Source organism: Eurosta solidaginis, chromosome 5 (assembly GCF_040869045.1).
Source record: "Eurosta solidaginis isolate ZX-2024a chromosome 5, ASM4086904v1, whole genome shotgun sequence".
Classification (NCBI taxonomy): domain Eukaryota; kingdom Metazoa; phylum Arthropoda; class Insecta; order Diptera; family Tephritidae; genus Eurosta; species Eurosta solidaginis.
The window spans coordinates 242,929,310-242,945,543 of NC_090323.1; the positions used below are offsets into that span (position 1 = coordinate 242,929,310).

Genomic DNA, 16,234 nt, shown 5'->3' on the forward strand with positions numbered 1-16,234 from the left:
CTCACATTATGTCGCAAAGGGTGCTCTCAAATTTACCCTTTACAATGATAACATCATCCGCGTACCCCTGACATCGGATTACGTTTTCTGAGAGCCTCTGTAGAAGTACATCTCATACCAGGCTCCAAAGCGGGCTAACAGGACGCCCCATTGTGGACATCCCTTCGTTGTTTTGATCTCTACCGTACCGTCCCCACTTGAAGTTTCGGCAATCCTCGTACGCAATAAGGCGTTTAAAGGCGTTTATCCACATACGGATTGGGCGTTGTATCTCTCTTCTCACGAGTGCCCGATTAACGCTTTCGTATGTCGTGTTGTCGCCTGTCGTAAGAAGTGACTGAAATACCAAATTGATTCAAGGGGTTGTGTAGCGCAACCCTTTCATGGGGCTGCCAGCGCAATTTATAGCTTCTCTAACCCATTTGTCAACCTCACCTACCCCTGGTGAATCCTGTTTCTTTAAAAGCCGAGGCTCTGGAGATCCCAAATTCCTCATGGATCTAGGGGTTGGGAGGGCGGGATGACCTAGAAGGTTTCATGTGTTCATACCAAATCGTTCCCGAGATGGTCGGGCTTGTACCTTAATGGTGCTTGTTAACGGAACGTACCGGATCTGCATCCGGCAAAGGACCATCAACATCGATAACACTCCCAAAGGACTTCGGGGAGTGTTCTTATCCCTACAACAACAACAACAAGATTTTCATGGCGCTGTCAAAGCGTCATTTCGAAACAACGCGACCAAATTTATATAAGCCTGCCAAAAATTAATGTTACTTATTTTGTCGCTTCTTGCCGCCTCTCGAGATTCTGTTACCAATAGATGTGAATTGCTCTATTAGAATACGCGTAAAGAATATTTTGCGGTGTAGTGCCGCTAACTGTTTTCTTAAATTTAATCCAGTCTCCATTGAAGGTGTTCATTGAAAGACCTTCTTTTTATGATAGGCCCGACACGTAGAGCGACAAATAGGGCATAACCCGCGGATTTTGACACGCAAAACTGTGACGCTATTTAGTGCTGCAACAAAACCAATGAACATGAGCAAATTTGATGTGTTGCGGCCATGACCGATGTCGCATCCATAGCCATGACAATTGATGCTCCACGGTAAATCGATGTTTTTTCTTACATCCCTACAGTAATCAAGACGCCGGTTGTTTTTATTCTGGTTTTGTAGTGATAAATTAAGTTTTATGATTTGGAATGTCTGACGATGAAGATCTTTTATATATCAAAAGACAAAGAACACTTCATTATGGTTCACTCGAGGAAGTGGAAAGAAAGCGTTTAGCAACAGCAGGCGCAGTTCCTGCTGCGTCAATTTCAGGTGGTGGTATTGCTCCTACTCAACTTGAGGACATCGACTCAGATGAAGATTACGAAGAGGTGAAGAAACCTTCGGGGCCAACATTACCGCCAACATCTGGAGCTTTGGCAAACAAAATCGACGATGATTATTATGATTTAGAGACTGAAGTAGCCAAGGACAAAGAGGCACTACTAAAAGAATTTGAACGTAAAAAACGTGCACGTCAAATCAATGTGTCTACTGATGATGCTGAAATTAAAGCCAATTTACGTCAATTAAATGAACCAATTTGCTATTTTGGGGAAGGGCCAGCTGAACGAAGACGGCGGTTGAAGGAATTACTGGCTAACTTGGGAGAACATGCGATAAAGCAAAAACAGACGGAAGAAGAAGAACGAAAACAATTGCAAAAGGAACAAGAAACAACATGGTATCATGAAGGGCCGGAGGCTTTGCGTATTGCAAGATTTTGGATTGCCAATTACTCTTTACCTCGAGCGAAAGCACGTCTTGAACATGCCCGGTCGTTATTGGAAATACCAAGTGCGACACGTGCTGGACGTATGGTGGAATTACAAAAACGTTTACAATCGCTAGCGCCACAATGTAGTCAAGTTGGCGATACACGCCCCGTTAGTGGTGTAGCATTCAGTGGAGATTCAAAGTTGTTACTTACGTCCTCATGGTCTGGTCTATGTAAAGTTTGGGCCGTGCCCGATTGTAAGCTGTTGCTAACGTTGCGGGGTCATGCAGGGTACGTTGGTGGTGTTACATTTCGGCCAGGCGTTACACAAGAAGAACAAAATGTTGTGGCAATGGCTTCAGGAGGACACGATGGAGCAGTCAAGTTATGGGGCTTTAACTCGGAAGAATCGCTGGCTGATATAACTGGGCATATGCCACATAGAGTTTCCAAGTTAGTGTTCCATCCATCAAGTCGATTTCTTGCAACGGCGTGCTACGATTCATCATGGCGTCTATGGGACTTGGAACAGAAAACTGAAGTTTTACATCAAGAAGGCCACGCTAAAGCAGTCCATAGCTTAAGTTTTCAAACGGATGGCAGCGTTATTGTAACCGGCGGACTTGATGCATTTGGTCGTGTGTGGGACTTGAGGACTGGTAAGGTTTATTTTTAAATTTAGATATATACATATACTTACTGTTGTACCTGCTTTTTCAAAATTATTGTCAATAGGTCGATGTGTAATGTTTTTGGAAGGTCACTTAGGTTCTATTTTCGGAGTGGATTTTTCCCCAAATGGCTTCCATATTGCCACTGGCTCACAGGATAATACATGCAAAATTTGGGATTTGAGGCGTCGTCAGCCTGTTTATACGATACCTGCGCATACAAACTTAATATCGGATGTCAAATACCAGCAAGATAGTGGTAGTTTTCTTGTGACTTCCTCTTACGATTGCACTACTAAAATTTGGTCAAACAAGACATGGCAACCATTAAAAACTTTACTAGGACATGATGGGAAAATTATGGCCGTGGATATTTCTCCGAACTCACAGCATATTGTAACAGCTTCATTTGATCGTACTTTTAAACTTTGGGCGTCGGAAAGCTGATGATTTATAACAGTAATTTTATGCCTTCCTATTTGGTTTCGACTGCATACATTTTTTTGTTTTGAAGTAGTATTTGTACTAAATAATGTAATAACTTATTTTTATACTGTTGAATAGCAAATGTTATGTAGTGACAATAGAACCAAAATATTTTCTTAAAGTCTTTGTTAAATTATTAAAATTTTTTTGCAAAAACAAAAACATATTGACCAAATTAATAAAATTGAAGATAAAAACAATTTGTTATGAGTACAATGAACTGAGTCTACGTAAATTTATTCATTATCTGGCGCTTAACCGCCTAAGAGTTTTGGCCTTTTCGTAACAAGTCACGCCAGCTATCCCTGTTTAGCGATAACTAACTCCGATTGGAAGCACCAAGGGAGTTCAAGTCTTCTTCCACCTGTGTCTCCCAACTCTGTTCAGGTTTCCCCTTCCAAACTGCTGTGTCGATTGCAATTGTTTCTTGCGCGGAGCGCCTTCGTCTATTCGCATAATATGATCTAGCCAGCGAGGCCTTTGGGTTTCTATTCGCTGCACTATCGTCATATATGCGTAAAGCCACATACTGCTCATGTTGTTTTTGCGATAATGGTTGATGTTGATTGTCCTTTCCATCACACCGTGCAATATAGTCTATTTCAGCCACAGGGACAAAGCTTTAGATAGTCAAGGCATAACCATCCGGCCAGGCGATGTTGACCTAGAAATAATGAACATCTATATCCCTCCTCCCACCTGCTGTTCAAGTGGCTATTTCCCTGATATCACCGAGATACTCTGTGGCGAAACCCGTCTTATTCTTGGCAATTTAAACGCTTGTTGTTGTTGTTGTAGCGATAATGTTGCTCCCCGAACACTTTGGGGAGTGTTATCGAACGCTCCGGTAACACAGCTCCATTAAGGTGCTAGCCCGACCATCTCGGGAACGATTTATATGGCCACATTAAACCTTCAGGCCATCCCTCCCTCCCCATCTACAAGTTCCATGAGGAGCTTGGGGTCGCCAGAGCCTCGTCTGTTAGTGAAACGGGATTCGCCGCTCGAAGGTGAGGTTGACAATTGGGTTTGGAGAAGCTATATATTGCGCTGGCAACCTGAAAAGGTTGCGCTACACAACCCCTTGAATGTGGTATTTTAGTCGTCTCTTACGACGGGCATACCTACCGCGGGTATATTCTAACCCCCTAACCTGCACCTAAGAGGTTGTAACCTCTCTATCGGTGTGGGTAAACTTTGGTCTACCGTAAAGTCCCTATCGAATCCGACTAAGCACAAGAACAAAGTTTCCTTCGCCTTGGGAGACAAAGTGCTGTCGGATGCGAAAAAATGCGCGAGCGCTTTCTGCCGACAATATATAATGCATTCTACGGTCGAAAAAGATAGACGGAGGGCCAACAGACACGCACATAAACACAAATTCAGCGCGTCACCAATCACCATCACCGCTAAAGAGGTTGAGGACGCCATTGGTCGCGCTAAACCATCCAAAGCCTAGGGAAAGAGGGTTTCAAATATTTAGCGCATGTCTTCAACCTGTGTCTTTCCACCTTTGTCATACCCGAGAAATGGGAAATGGCCAAGGTGGTCCCGCTACTAAAGCCTGGTAAACCAGCTAACATAGGAGAGTCGTATCGTCCGATATCTCTCCTATCGCCAGTAGCAAAGACGCTTGAAGCCATTTTGCTCCCTTATTTCCAAGCAAATCTGCAGCTAGCCTCTCATCAGCATGGCTTCAGAAAGCTCCATAGCACTACCACAGCGCTAAATGCCATTAGCACCCAGATAAATTGCGGTTTAAATCAAAACCCCCACCATAGAACAGTACTCGTAGCGCTAGACCTATCAAAAGCTTTTGATACGGTCAACCATGGCTCGTTACTGCAAGACCTGGAAGGGTCTACCCTTCCCCATGTCTTAAAAGGTGGACCGCAAATTATCTGGGTGGTCGGCAGGCATCGGTGCAATTTAGAAACGAAACATCAAAACCAAGGAGAATTAAACAAGGGGTGCCACAGGGTGGTGTCCTATCCCCACTTTTGTTTAATTTCTACATATCTAAGCTACCTTCACCACCGGAAGGAGTCACAATCGTTTCCTATGCCGATGACTGCACAATAATGGCCACAGGCCCAGGCCCACAGATCGATGAGCTGTGCAATAAAATAAACGGCTACCTCCCTGATCTCTCCAGTTTTTTCGCCTCGCGAAACCTGGCATTATCACCGACTAAATCTTCCGCGACCTTATTTACAACATGGACGTCCCAAATGTCGACCATTTTGAACATCCACTTCGATAGCACTACGCTACCGACTGTCCTACACCCCAAAATCTTGGGTGTGACGTTTGATCAGGATCTACATTTTGGTGAGCACGTAGCCGCAATTGTTCCGAGAATTCAGAGCCGTAACAAAATCCTCAAATCCCTCGATGGCAGTACCTGGGGAAAAGATAAAGAAACGCTTATGACTACACACAAAGCAATTAGCCAGCCGATTACGTGCTACGCGTCACCCATATGGTCGCCAAGCCTAAAAATTACCCACTGGAAGAAACTACAGGCCTGCCAAAATACTGCTCTCAGAATTGCCACAGCCTGTCTTCTTATGTCCTCAGAACTCCATCTGCATAATGAGGCGAGAATACTCCCCATCAGGGAGAGAAATGAGATGCTGACCAAACAGTTCCTGTTGAATACCCAGAAACCTGAGCATCCCAACAGACATCTGATTGATGAACCAGCACCGCCTAGGTGCTTAACACGGGTGAAAAAGTAAGTTTCCTTGGACTCCCGTTAGAGGATATTGATGACAATTTGTGATCGGTCACGGCTGTTAGGTGGGGCGAAGCACTGCTACAACAACAACAACAACCCGCTGGGGGTTAAACGCTCACCACGACATCTGGCATTCCAGCTTGCCAGTCGACACCAGAGGCAGATAGTTAGCAGAGCAAATGGACAATACGACTTTCTGCACGATAAACCGTAACGCCTCCACTAGAATTGCAGGTAGCTGTCACAGTTCGCCAGACATTTCCATCGTCAGCGCAGGGCTCATAAGCTGCGTCGAATGGCAGCCGATGCTTTCTTTAGCATCTGCCCATACTCCTTTCAATACAGCGACCAGCTAAATTTATCACCTCTGAAAAGCGGACTTTTATTAATTTCAAAAAAGCTAACTGGGAAGGCTACACAACCTTCACAAATCAATGTTTTGCTGCTCTCCCCATTCCGACTGATGTCCGGAAAGACGAGGTGCGTTCCGCAAGGTCATCGCTTCAGCTTCTGCACGATTTATTTCGGCCGGTACAATACCAGAAGTCATACCGCATTTCCGGGCTGAAGCTGCAAACTTAGTAAGAGAACATGACCTGGCGAGACAACTCGGAGGTTAAACAGAGTGGTTTTATCGCCGAAAGCGATGGATAATTTACCATTCGGTTTTGTTGGATTGGAGAAAGATTTGACGATTGACCACAGTTTACTAACACCCGCAGAGAGGCTGCAGTTCTTCAGTTGCTTTTGTTTAATTTCTACATATCAAGGAGTTACAATCATTTCCTATGCCGACGACTGCATGATTATGGCAAAGGGTTTCACTGAGCAGCTTTTCATGGCAGAAATACACTTGGAGTGTTTGCCAAACAACTTTTGAGGAGCGACCCCGCATAGAAATTTTTTTTCTAAATGTATATTTTTTTTTTTCTAAATTTTCGATGTTGCTTTGCCCGGGGCGTGAACCAGGGACTTTGATGTGACAAGCCTCCCGCAGGTTAGGGGGTCAGAATATACCCGCGGTGGGTATGCCTGTCGTAAGAGGCGACTAAAATACCAGGATAAAGGGGCTGTGTAGCGCAACCCTTCAGGTTGCCAGCGCAATATACAGCTTCTCCAAACCCAATTGCCAACCTCACCTATCCGCGGCGAATCCTGTTTCACTAACAGACGAGGCTCTGGCGACCCCAAAATCCTCATGGAACTTGGGGTGGGGAGGGAGGGATGGCCTGAATGTTTAATATGGCCATATAAATCTTTCCGAGATGGTCGGGCTAGCACCTTAATGGTGCTGTGTTACCGGAGCCTACCGGATCTGTATCCGACAAAGGACCATCACATCGATAACACTCCCCAAAGCCTTTGGGGAGCAACCTTATTGCTACAACAACAACAACAACATGTGATAGGCGGAGCACGCGGCCACCACACAACGGTGGCTGCCACATGTAATGTCCGTTTTAATGAGCAAGTATCAAAATATTCGGGATGACATTGATACTGATGATGAAGAAGTGTCTGAAAATGCTTCAGGTGAAATCGTCGTTAAATCAGCTGATAATAATGATGCTTTTCTTGACGCTTAAGGAGAATTAACTGCGGAAACTCATGAACGGGTTCGACCCCAGAGAAGTAATCAACGTTACGATCTGCGAGAAAGTGTAAAGAGTCCAGATCGGTTAATTGAAAGTGGATTTTCAGCAACAATTGTTGAACCAAAACATTTGAAGAGGCAATGAACTCACCCGATGCACAACAATGGAAGAGTGCAACGGATGAGGAGTTTAATTCATTGATCAAGGATCACACATGGGATTTGGTAGAGCCACTAGATGATCAGAAAGTTATTGATAATCATTGGGTGTTTAAAATCAAAGAAAATACTGATGGCTCAATTGAGAGATATAAAGCGCGTCTTGTGATTCGTGGGTTCACTCAGCAATACGGTGTCGATTACGAACAGACTATGGTAACAAATAACATTACTGAAATTAATTCGATAATTTCACACTTGCAAGACAGTTTTGAAGTAAAAGTTATCGAGGCAAAGCGAAAGCGGGGTCTCGAAATTGATCAACGCAGGATGGTTCAATACGCATACATCAGCAGGCTTATGCTAAAAGGTTATTGAATCGGTTTGGTATGATTGAAAGCAAAACCGTATCAACTCCAATGGATAACAATCAGAACCTTGGTGATTTCGCAAGAGATGAGCATGATGCTGTATATCCATATCGTGAAGCGGTCGGTAGCTTAATTTACCTGGCTATTGGGACACGACCAGACATAAGTTACGCAACTGGTGTGGTAAATCGATATTTGGAACAGCCTAGCTCAGCACACGTAACTGCGGTGAAACGCATATTCAAGTACATTAAGGGCACGATCGATGTGGGTATTGTTTATAAAAATGATTCTGTTCTTGATTTGGTCGGCTACAGTGATGCCGATTATGCTGGCGATAGCGAAACAAGACGATCTATGAGTGGGTATGTTTTTCATATTGGGTCCGGTGTCGTAAGCTGGGCATCAGTAAGGCAAAAATCGGTCTCAACATCGACAACGGAATCTGAATATGTGGCGGCTTGTCAGTCAATCAAGGAACTAATCTGGCTTAAAAGTTTTTAATTAGTTTGTTGTATGAACCAAAACTAAAAACAACACTATATATGGACAACCAAAGCGCAATTCGTTTAATTAAGAATCCCGTCTTTCATAAAAGAGCCAAGCACATCGATGTCCAGTACCAATTTATCCGAGAAAAATTTCAAGATGGTCAATTCAACTTAGAATATATAAATACTTGTGAGCAGATCGCGGATATATTTACGAAAGCATTGAATAGGAATCGCCATAAATACTTGTGCAGTTTGATGGAGATGACATCATAAGAGAACGTCGCCGATTTTATTTACAACAATGAGTGGGAGTATTGGAATTATCCATTGTCGAAACAAAGATGGCAACCCTTTTATTCTGTATTCTATTTTACTATTTTTACCTTCGTTAACTACAGTTGAAATCAGGGAAAAGATAAAGAAACGTTGCTAAGCTGATAAGGGAAGCTCACTTGGACAATATGAAGGTCCGTTGTGATACCACATACAATAAAATAACGATGAATAGTACATAGAGAATCGTTGAGTAGCAAAGATAAAGTTCCGAATGATACCGATCTCAACCTTGGATAAATCCTCGGGAAATCCAAGTGAGTCGCGACCGAAGTACTTTCGCCTAGTTCTAGCAAAAGCTGGACAATGAAGCATAAAGTGATTTAATAATTCCACCTCATCATCCTCCATACAGCTGCAGCGGGATGGAGTTTCCAGTATATTGAGACGTACCGCATGGATACCCATGGGACAGTGCCCTGTCAAACCCCAATGACCCTTGATAGGTGAGCCTTAGTGAACCCAATTATTTCGGCAGACCTCCTGCCATCCACTTTCGGCAGAAAGATCTTGCTATCCTACAGAAGGGTGGTGTCCACCCAACGTTTGCTAATCTGACCCGAGGCCCAGCTATGGAGGAGCAAACCACACGTGGCCAGCGGAATCCCCAAATATAGCATTTCATCCACCGCATCCTTGATCTAGCTCCGGCTCCACGGGGGTTAAGGGAACATCTCCATAAGCACTATGGCACCTGCTAACATAGCCGTTTGATCCCTGAGGCCCTAAGAAAAATCCACACATAATTTGTACCCGCCTTTGCCAGGACGCGCTCGGTAAACCCTGTTATCAATATACAATATCCTACTCTTGCAGAAGAAGAAAGCACACTACCAAGGGAGACACGAGTCACCCTGGCTCAAGTTCATTCTGGATACTGTAACAGGTTAAACTCTTACTTTTCCTGAATAAACCACGGCATACGTAATGTATCTCCTGCATACGATGTGTCCCCACATGACACTAAACCTCTTTTCAATTGTAATGTGGAACCTACGCCTCTAACAAAAACTTCTCTATGGCCTGTCCCTGTTGCAACTGTCAGTTTCCTTGGACTCCCGTTAGAGGACTTTGATGACAATTTGTGAGTGTTCCTGCCCATTGAATGGGGCGAAGCACGGTTAACACAACAACAACATAGAAAATATCGTGCCTTAACGCATTCTGTTCTGATACATGTTTCTTCCTCATCTATTAGTTAATGAACTATTTTTATTCTAGAGAGAACTTTCCTCAATCTTGCTGTTCTATTTGAGCATTCGTTGTCTGCACAGATCTCCTTGTGCGATTGCTCTAGGGCAGAGTTTTTAAGGATTCCATTAGGAATAGTTACGCCTCTTATTGAAGCTCCAGAGGATTGCAATACTTTTTCGTTATTGAGATATAATGAATAAAAGCGTTTAGGCATTATTCAATGGCTACTACCGCAGCTCGGTCTTTAGTGCTGAAATTAAATAGCATACGTGAGTATTAGAGCGTCCGCATTTTTGATTTGCATCAGAATTCTGATTATTTGGTAGCTCGGATGATGGGCTCGAAAAACTTGAATTTAGAGCTCGCTATCGGCTGGCGGCCGCCGTGGTGTGATGGGAGCGTGCTCCGCCTACTACACCGAAGATACTGGGTTTACGCCCCGGGCAAAGCAACATCAAAATTTTAGAAATAAGTTTTTTCAATTAGAAAAAAGTTAGGGGTCGCCCCTTGCATTGATTTGACAAGCACTTCGTCAGTATTTCTGCCATGAAAAGCGTCTCATTGAAAACTCATTAGCCTCACAGATGCTATTCGGAGTCAATGTTAAACATGTAAGTCCAGTCCCGGAAACTCGTCGGGAAAATTAAAAGGAGCGCTACGCAAATTGGAAGATAAGCCAGACTAAAACATTTCGGAGATTATCGCCCCATGTATTTATTTATTTTTTATGTAATCTGTTTTAAGAGGGTAAAAAAGCTTGAGTATTACTATTATATAGTTAACAAATGCCCCCTGTCTCCTATTGTGGTGAACGAAGACGAGACGAAGTATTTGTTGTTGCCAATCGGTCGAATATCACAGCGAAAACAAAGTCAACCAAGAAATCAAATTGTGAATCCAACAAGTCATACTTTGTACTGGGTACGCAATTGAAAAGTGAAGTGATCTCCCGACGAACAAAATCACGCCCAATAGGTTGTTGTTGTTGTTGTTGTAGCAGTGATTCGCCCCATCTAATAGGCGCGACCGATCACAAATTGTCATCAATATCCTCTAACGGTAATCCAAGGAAACTTGCAATTTCAACAGGGCGTGTTAGAGGCGTTGGTTCCACATTAAAATGTAAAAGATGATTTGTAGGAAAAACTAAAAGGAGCACGACGCAAATTGGCAGAGTAGCTCGGCCTAAGATCTCTTTGGAGGTTATTGCACCTTGCATTCATTTATATATTTAAATATCCAGAGCAGACCTGGATAGGGTCAACACTTTAGGCCCCTGCGGTCTATGTCAAATATATTGTATAGCACATTGTGATGGGAAATGAATGTGCGACCGCCTCTATTGCTTTTCTCTTGATCTTCCTTGCAGACATTGCTCTGAGAAGTTAGAGTCAACACATACACAAAGCGGTCGACTACTGTATACAAGATACAGTACAAATAATAAGAAAAAGAAAAAAACATAAGTGTAAAAACATAATTTAAAATAAAAACAAAATTATAAACAATAAAATTAATTAAGTTAAATTTTAATTTTAATCAATATCTAAATCAAAATTAATATTGACATAAAAATTGACATCTTATTAAAAATCATTAAAAAATATCATGCCAGACGTGAAAATATTTCCTTACGGATAGCAGCAACCGAATACTCAAAACTAATATAGTTGTATAGTTCATTATAGCGCGAGCACCAATTGCGAAGAGGGTTAAATTTGGCGAAATTTGGGGTAAATGAAAGAGAACATAGTGTCTCGAAGTTCTCGCAGGAACAGAAAAATTTAGTCTGCTCACTGGAGTCTATCTCTCCGATAATCAGTTTATGAAGGAACATTACCCCGAGTAATGTTCTTATATTCTCTAAAGTTGCCAAACTAATGAGAAGAAGTCTTTTTCTATAAGGTGGGAGATGAGAATTTGATTCCCAATTAAGACCACGTAATGCGAAGATTAGAAACTGCTACTGTACCGATTCAATTCGATCTATATCATTTTTATATCCCGGAGACCAAATACAGGAACAATACTTTAGAATTGGGCGTACCTATGATGTGTAAAAGGTCTTGCCTAGATAAGGATCGTCAAATTGTTTAGTCCATCTTTTAATAAATCCAAGTACATCCGATGCTTTGTTTATGATAGATTAAATATGCATGTTAAAGCTCAGTTTTTAATCAAAAAGAACACCTAGGTCACATACTACAGATATGCGCTCCAAGGGAGCACCTTCTAGCATATAGGACTTTAAACTGTCATTAGTTTACATTTGCAACATTTTAAAACTACATAGTGGATTTACTGTACACCATAATTAAAATGAGTCTAAATCGGCCTGAAGTAGATCCAACCGAGAAGAGTCAGAAGGCAAGTATGTATAGCATAGTTTTACATCATCTGCATACATTAGACCTTGAGAGTACGAAATAACTTTAGGTAAGTCATTTATGAAGAGTGTAAAAAGTACTGGACCCAAATGGCTACCCTGAGGCACACCAGAAGTTACTTCTATCAACTCAGAGGGTCTATTTTTGAACATAACTCGCTGAGTTCGATTTACAAGAACGTAGGTAGGTAGGTTGAACTGGCCGGTCCATGAGGACCTCACATAGACTGATTGAGTCCGTAGTGTTACCAGAAGTTTGTTTTAACGACCAAACTGAAAACCCTATCAAAAACCAGGACCTATGTTATAAAATAACTCCGTCCTCTTGGCAAATACTAGAAGCTTCCTAGGACTTAAGCCACTTGCTGCTTCTAGATCTGACAGCTGTATCACTCCTAATAGCTGGAGTCTTAGCCTGGCAAGTGCAGGGCACGAGCACAGAACGTGCTCGATCGTTTCCTCCTCCAACCCGCACTTCCTACACCTGCTATCACTGACCAAGCCTAATTTAAAGGCATGTGACGCCAGAAGGCAGTGTCCAGTCAGAATACCCGTCATGAGTCTACAGTCCTCTCTTTTTAGTGATAGAAGCAACTGTGTTAGTCTAAGGTTGTAAGACCTACACATAATCTTCGACACTTACAGCCTCGCGCTTGAACCCACGCCTTTTCTGCTTGGTCGATCATGTGCACCTCTCGCCTTCGCTTAATCTCGCCCAATCTAATTGGGACGTCTACGGAGCAAGCTTCAAGGGATGCGCACTTTTTAGCTAATTCGTCCGCTTTTTCATTCCCATCTATTCCCATATGCCCTGGGACCCAATATAGATGTATGCTTCTCCCTGTCCCGATTCTCTCCAGAGACTGCTTACACTCTAACACGCATTTAGATGCTGTGCTATGCGAGATTATTGCCTTAATTGCTGCTTGACTGTCAATATAAAAGTTAACACGGTTGCAGCTTAAGCTATTCTCTTCCAGGGTTTCTACTGCTTTGGTTACGGCTAATATTTCCGCTTGGAAAACGCTACAGTAATCCGGCAGCCTGTAGGATCTGCTTAATTCCGGATCAGCGCAGTATACCGCAGACCCTACTCCTTCCACTATTTTGGAACCATCGGTGTACACATGTATCGCCTCGTCCGCCATTTGCGCACCCTTGCGCCAACCGTCCACCTCTATTGTGGCCTTAAGATCTCCCTCAAAGTGCAGGTAGGGAATCATGTAGTCTGTTCGTCTTGTGACTGAGGACGCTATACTACTATGGCCATATGGTCGGCGCTCAAGCTGCCACGAAGCATCGAGCCTGGTTGCGGTCGTTAACGCTTTGTTCTTTGCTACCAGGTCTACAGGTGGAATGTGCAGAATGGCATACAGTGCAGCCGTCGGGGTTGTTTTCAGGGCTCCCGTAATGCAAAGCATCGATAGTCTGCATACCCCCTCTAATTTTTTGAGGTATGTTGTTTTTTGTGTGGCTTTCCACCAAACAAGAACTCCATAGTATAGAATAGGGCTTACAATCGCTGTAAAAACCCAATGAGAAAGAGAGGGCGATAGGCCCCACGTACACCCCAGCATTCTTTTACATGCATAGAGTGCCGTTGAGGCCTTCTTGACCCTCTCCTCCAAGTTGAGCTTCCATAACAGCTTACTGTCTAGGATGATTCCTAGATATTTTGTGCAAGGTTTCTCCTGTAAGGTCACCGCTCCTAACTTAGGCCTGGTCCAATTTGGGACCTTGTACCTCTTTGTAAACAAGACCATATCCGTCTTCTCCGCATTGACTTTCAGCCCGACATTAGATGCCCAGGTATGAATATCCCGAAGCGCCCGATCCATCAAAGAACTAATCGTTGGAAGGCATTTTCCACTTATGACAATTGCAACGTCATCTGCGTAAGCCGTAAGTTTTACGGGTCCCTCATCGAATTGCCTGAGCAGTTGGTTGATGACCAGTGTCCACAGCAGAGGTGATAGCACCCCTCCCTGCGGCGTGCCCCTGTCCACTGATTTCGTGGCCTCGTACAATCCCCATTGTGATGTAATCTTTCTGCAATTTAACATGCAGCCGATCCATCTGATTAAGGCAGGATGTACTTTAATGTAATTAAGACCATCCATAATCGCCCATTTTGCAACATTATTGAAAGCCCCGGCAATGTCCAAGAAGACTCCTAGAGCATACTCCTTATATTCCAGGGATTTCTCTATGCTTATTACCACCCTATGCAATGCGGTGTCTACCGACTTGCCTTTGGTGTACGCATGCTGTGTTGTGGAGAGCAGCTTTTCATCCACGTTGGACTTTATGTACACATCTATCAGCCTCTCAAAGGTTTTGAGCAGAAATGATGTTAAGCTAATGGGTCTATAGTCTTTGGGATACACGTGACCGATCTTCCCCGCCTTTGGTAGAAAAGCTACACGAGCAGTTCTCCAAGAGTGCGGTACATGATTCAGTCTTATGCACCCATCGAATATTATTTTAAGCCATTCCACGACCGCCCTACTTGAGACTTGTAGCATGGCCGGGAATATACCATCTGGGCCCGGCAATTTAAACTTAGAAAACGTCTTCACTGCCCACTCGATCTTGGTATCGGTCACCAAGCCCGGCACCACTAGCTCCGTGATCGAAGTGTGAGTGATGTCTGCTGGTTCTTCTAAACCGTCTCCCGATGGGAAATGTGTATCAAGAAGCACCTCAAGGGATTCCTCACTATCACGTGACCATTCCCCGTTCTCTTTCTTTATTAGTCCCTGGACTATGTTTCCCTTTGCTAGCACTTTTTTCAACCGTGCTGTTTCACTGGAGCAATCTATGTCCGTACAGAAACTTTTCCATGAGTTTCACTTCGCCCTGGTAATTTCACGCTTGTAGATCCTCAGTAGATCCCTGTACTCGTCCCGACACGCTTCGCTTTCCGCGGTCTTTGCGAGTTTAAACATTTCTTTTACCTGTCTTCTTAGAAGACTCAGCTCATTGCTCCACCATGGCGGCTTTGCTTTTCCTCTGAATCTTCTTAGAGGGCAAGCTTTGTTATACGCAGTCATAAGCGTCCTTGTTAGGAATTCATTCGACTCCTCCAGTTCCTCTACATTAGCAACCTCTTTGGGTTGTCCCAGTTTCGTTTCTACATGTTTCTGGAATTTAGTCCAATTCGTTGCCCTAGGGTTTCTAAAGGTTCCTCCCTTCTCTACCCTCTTTAGTGGGATGCTGAAGCTTATATACGCATGGTCGGAGAAGGATGGTCTATCGAGAACCATTCAATCATACCTTGATATATCACGCTCGGAGCTCAATGTAATATCCAGAACAATGCTGGATGTTGGACCAATGTATGTAGGAACATTTCCCCTGTTGGCTATCTGCAAATTGGTTTGCAGGATGTAACAAAATAGAGATTCGCCTCTCTCGTTCGTATCTGCTCCTCCCCACGCATTGTGGTGCGCATTTGCATCTGCGCCTATGACCAACCGCCCTTTGCGCCCTTCCTTCTGTACTAGCCTTTTGCACTCCATCGGTGGAACCTCCGCAGCATGGGCCATGTAGCAGGACGCCAGGATAAATGCCTGCTTATTCTTTTGCTCAACGGCCACCGCTACGAGATCCTCGGTGGTGTAATTAGGCAGCATATATGAATGCAGCTGTTTCCTTACCATTACTACAGCTCGCACCCGTCCTTCCGTTTGTGCGTAGTAAACGCCAAACCCGCGCGCGCTAAGTCCAGAAACCTTTCCTCCCGATGAGAGCTACGGCTCCTGGATCAGCGCCACTTCAAACGAACCCTCCTCAAGGGTTAGGAGGAGTTCGCTCGACGCCACTTTACTGTGTTGGAGGTTTATCTGTAGGACTCGCAGCACCATTGGGCTGTTTGTCCCCCTCCAGCACCTTCGTCTTGACGTCGTCGTCCTCCTCTTGCCCTTTTGGTTTAGAGTATTCGAGGCCCCCTTCAGCCCCTCGTGAATGTTGTGCCGTGTGTTCCTCTGTGCGAGTTACAGCACCATTTAGCGGTTGGTCCTCTTCTAGC

At 43.9% G+C, this 16,234-nt stretch overlaps 1 protein-coding gene across 1 annotated transcript; it reads left to right on the forward strand.

Annotated features, from left to right (window-relative positions):
* Positions 1 to 1,105: 1,105 nt before the first annotated feature.
* Positions 1,106 to 3,133, forward strand: U4-U6-60K (U4-U6 small nuclear riboprotein factor 60K). The gene is made up of 2 exons (XM_067757453.1): positions 1,106 to 2,435; positions 2,512 to 3,133. Exons 1-2 carry the CDS (start codon positions 1,208 to 1,210, stop codon positions 2,892 to 2,894), a joined length of 1,611 nt encoding a protein of 536 aa, XP_067613554.1. The 5' UTR covers positions 1,106 to 1,207; the 3' UTR covers positions 2,895 to 3,133.
* The last annotated feature ends 13,101 nt before the right edge of the window (positions 3,134 to 16,234 follow it).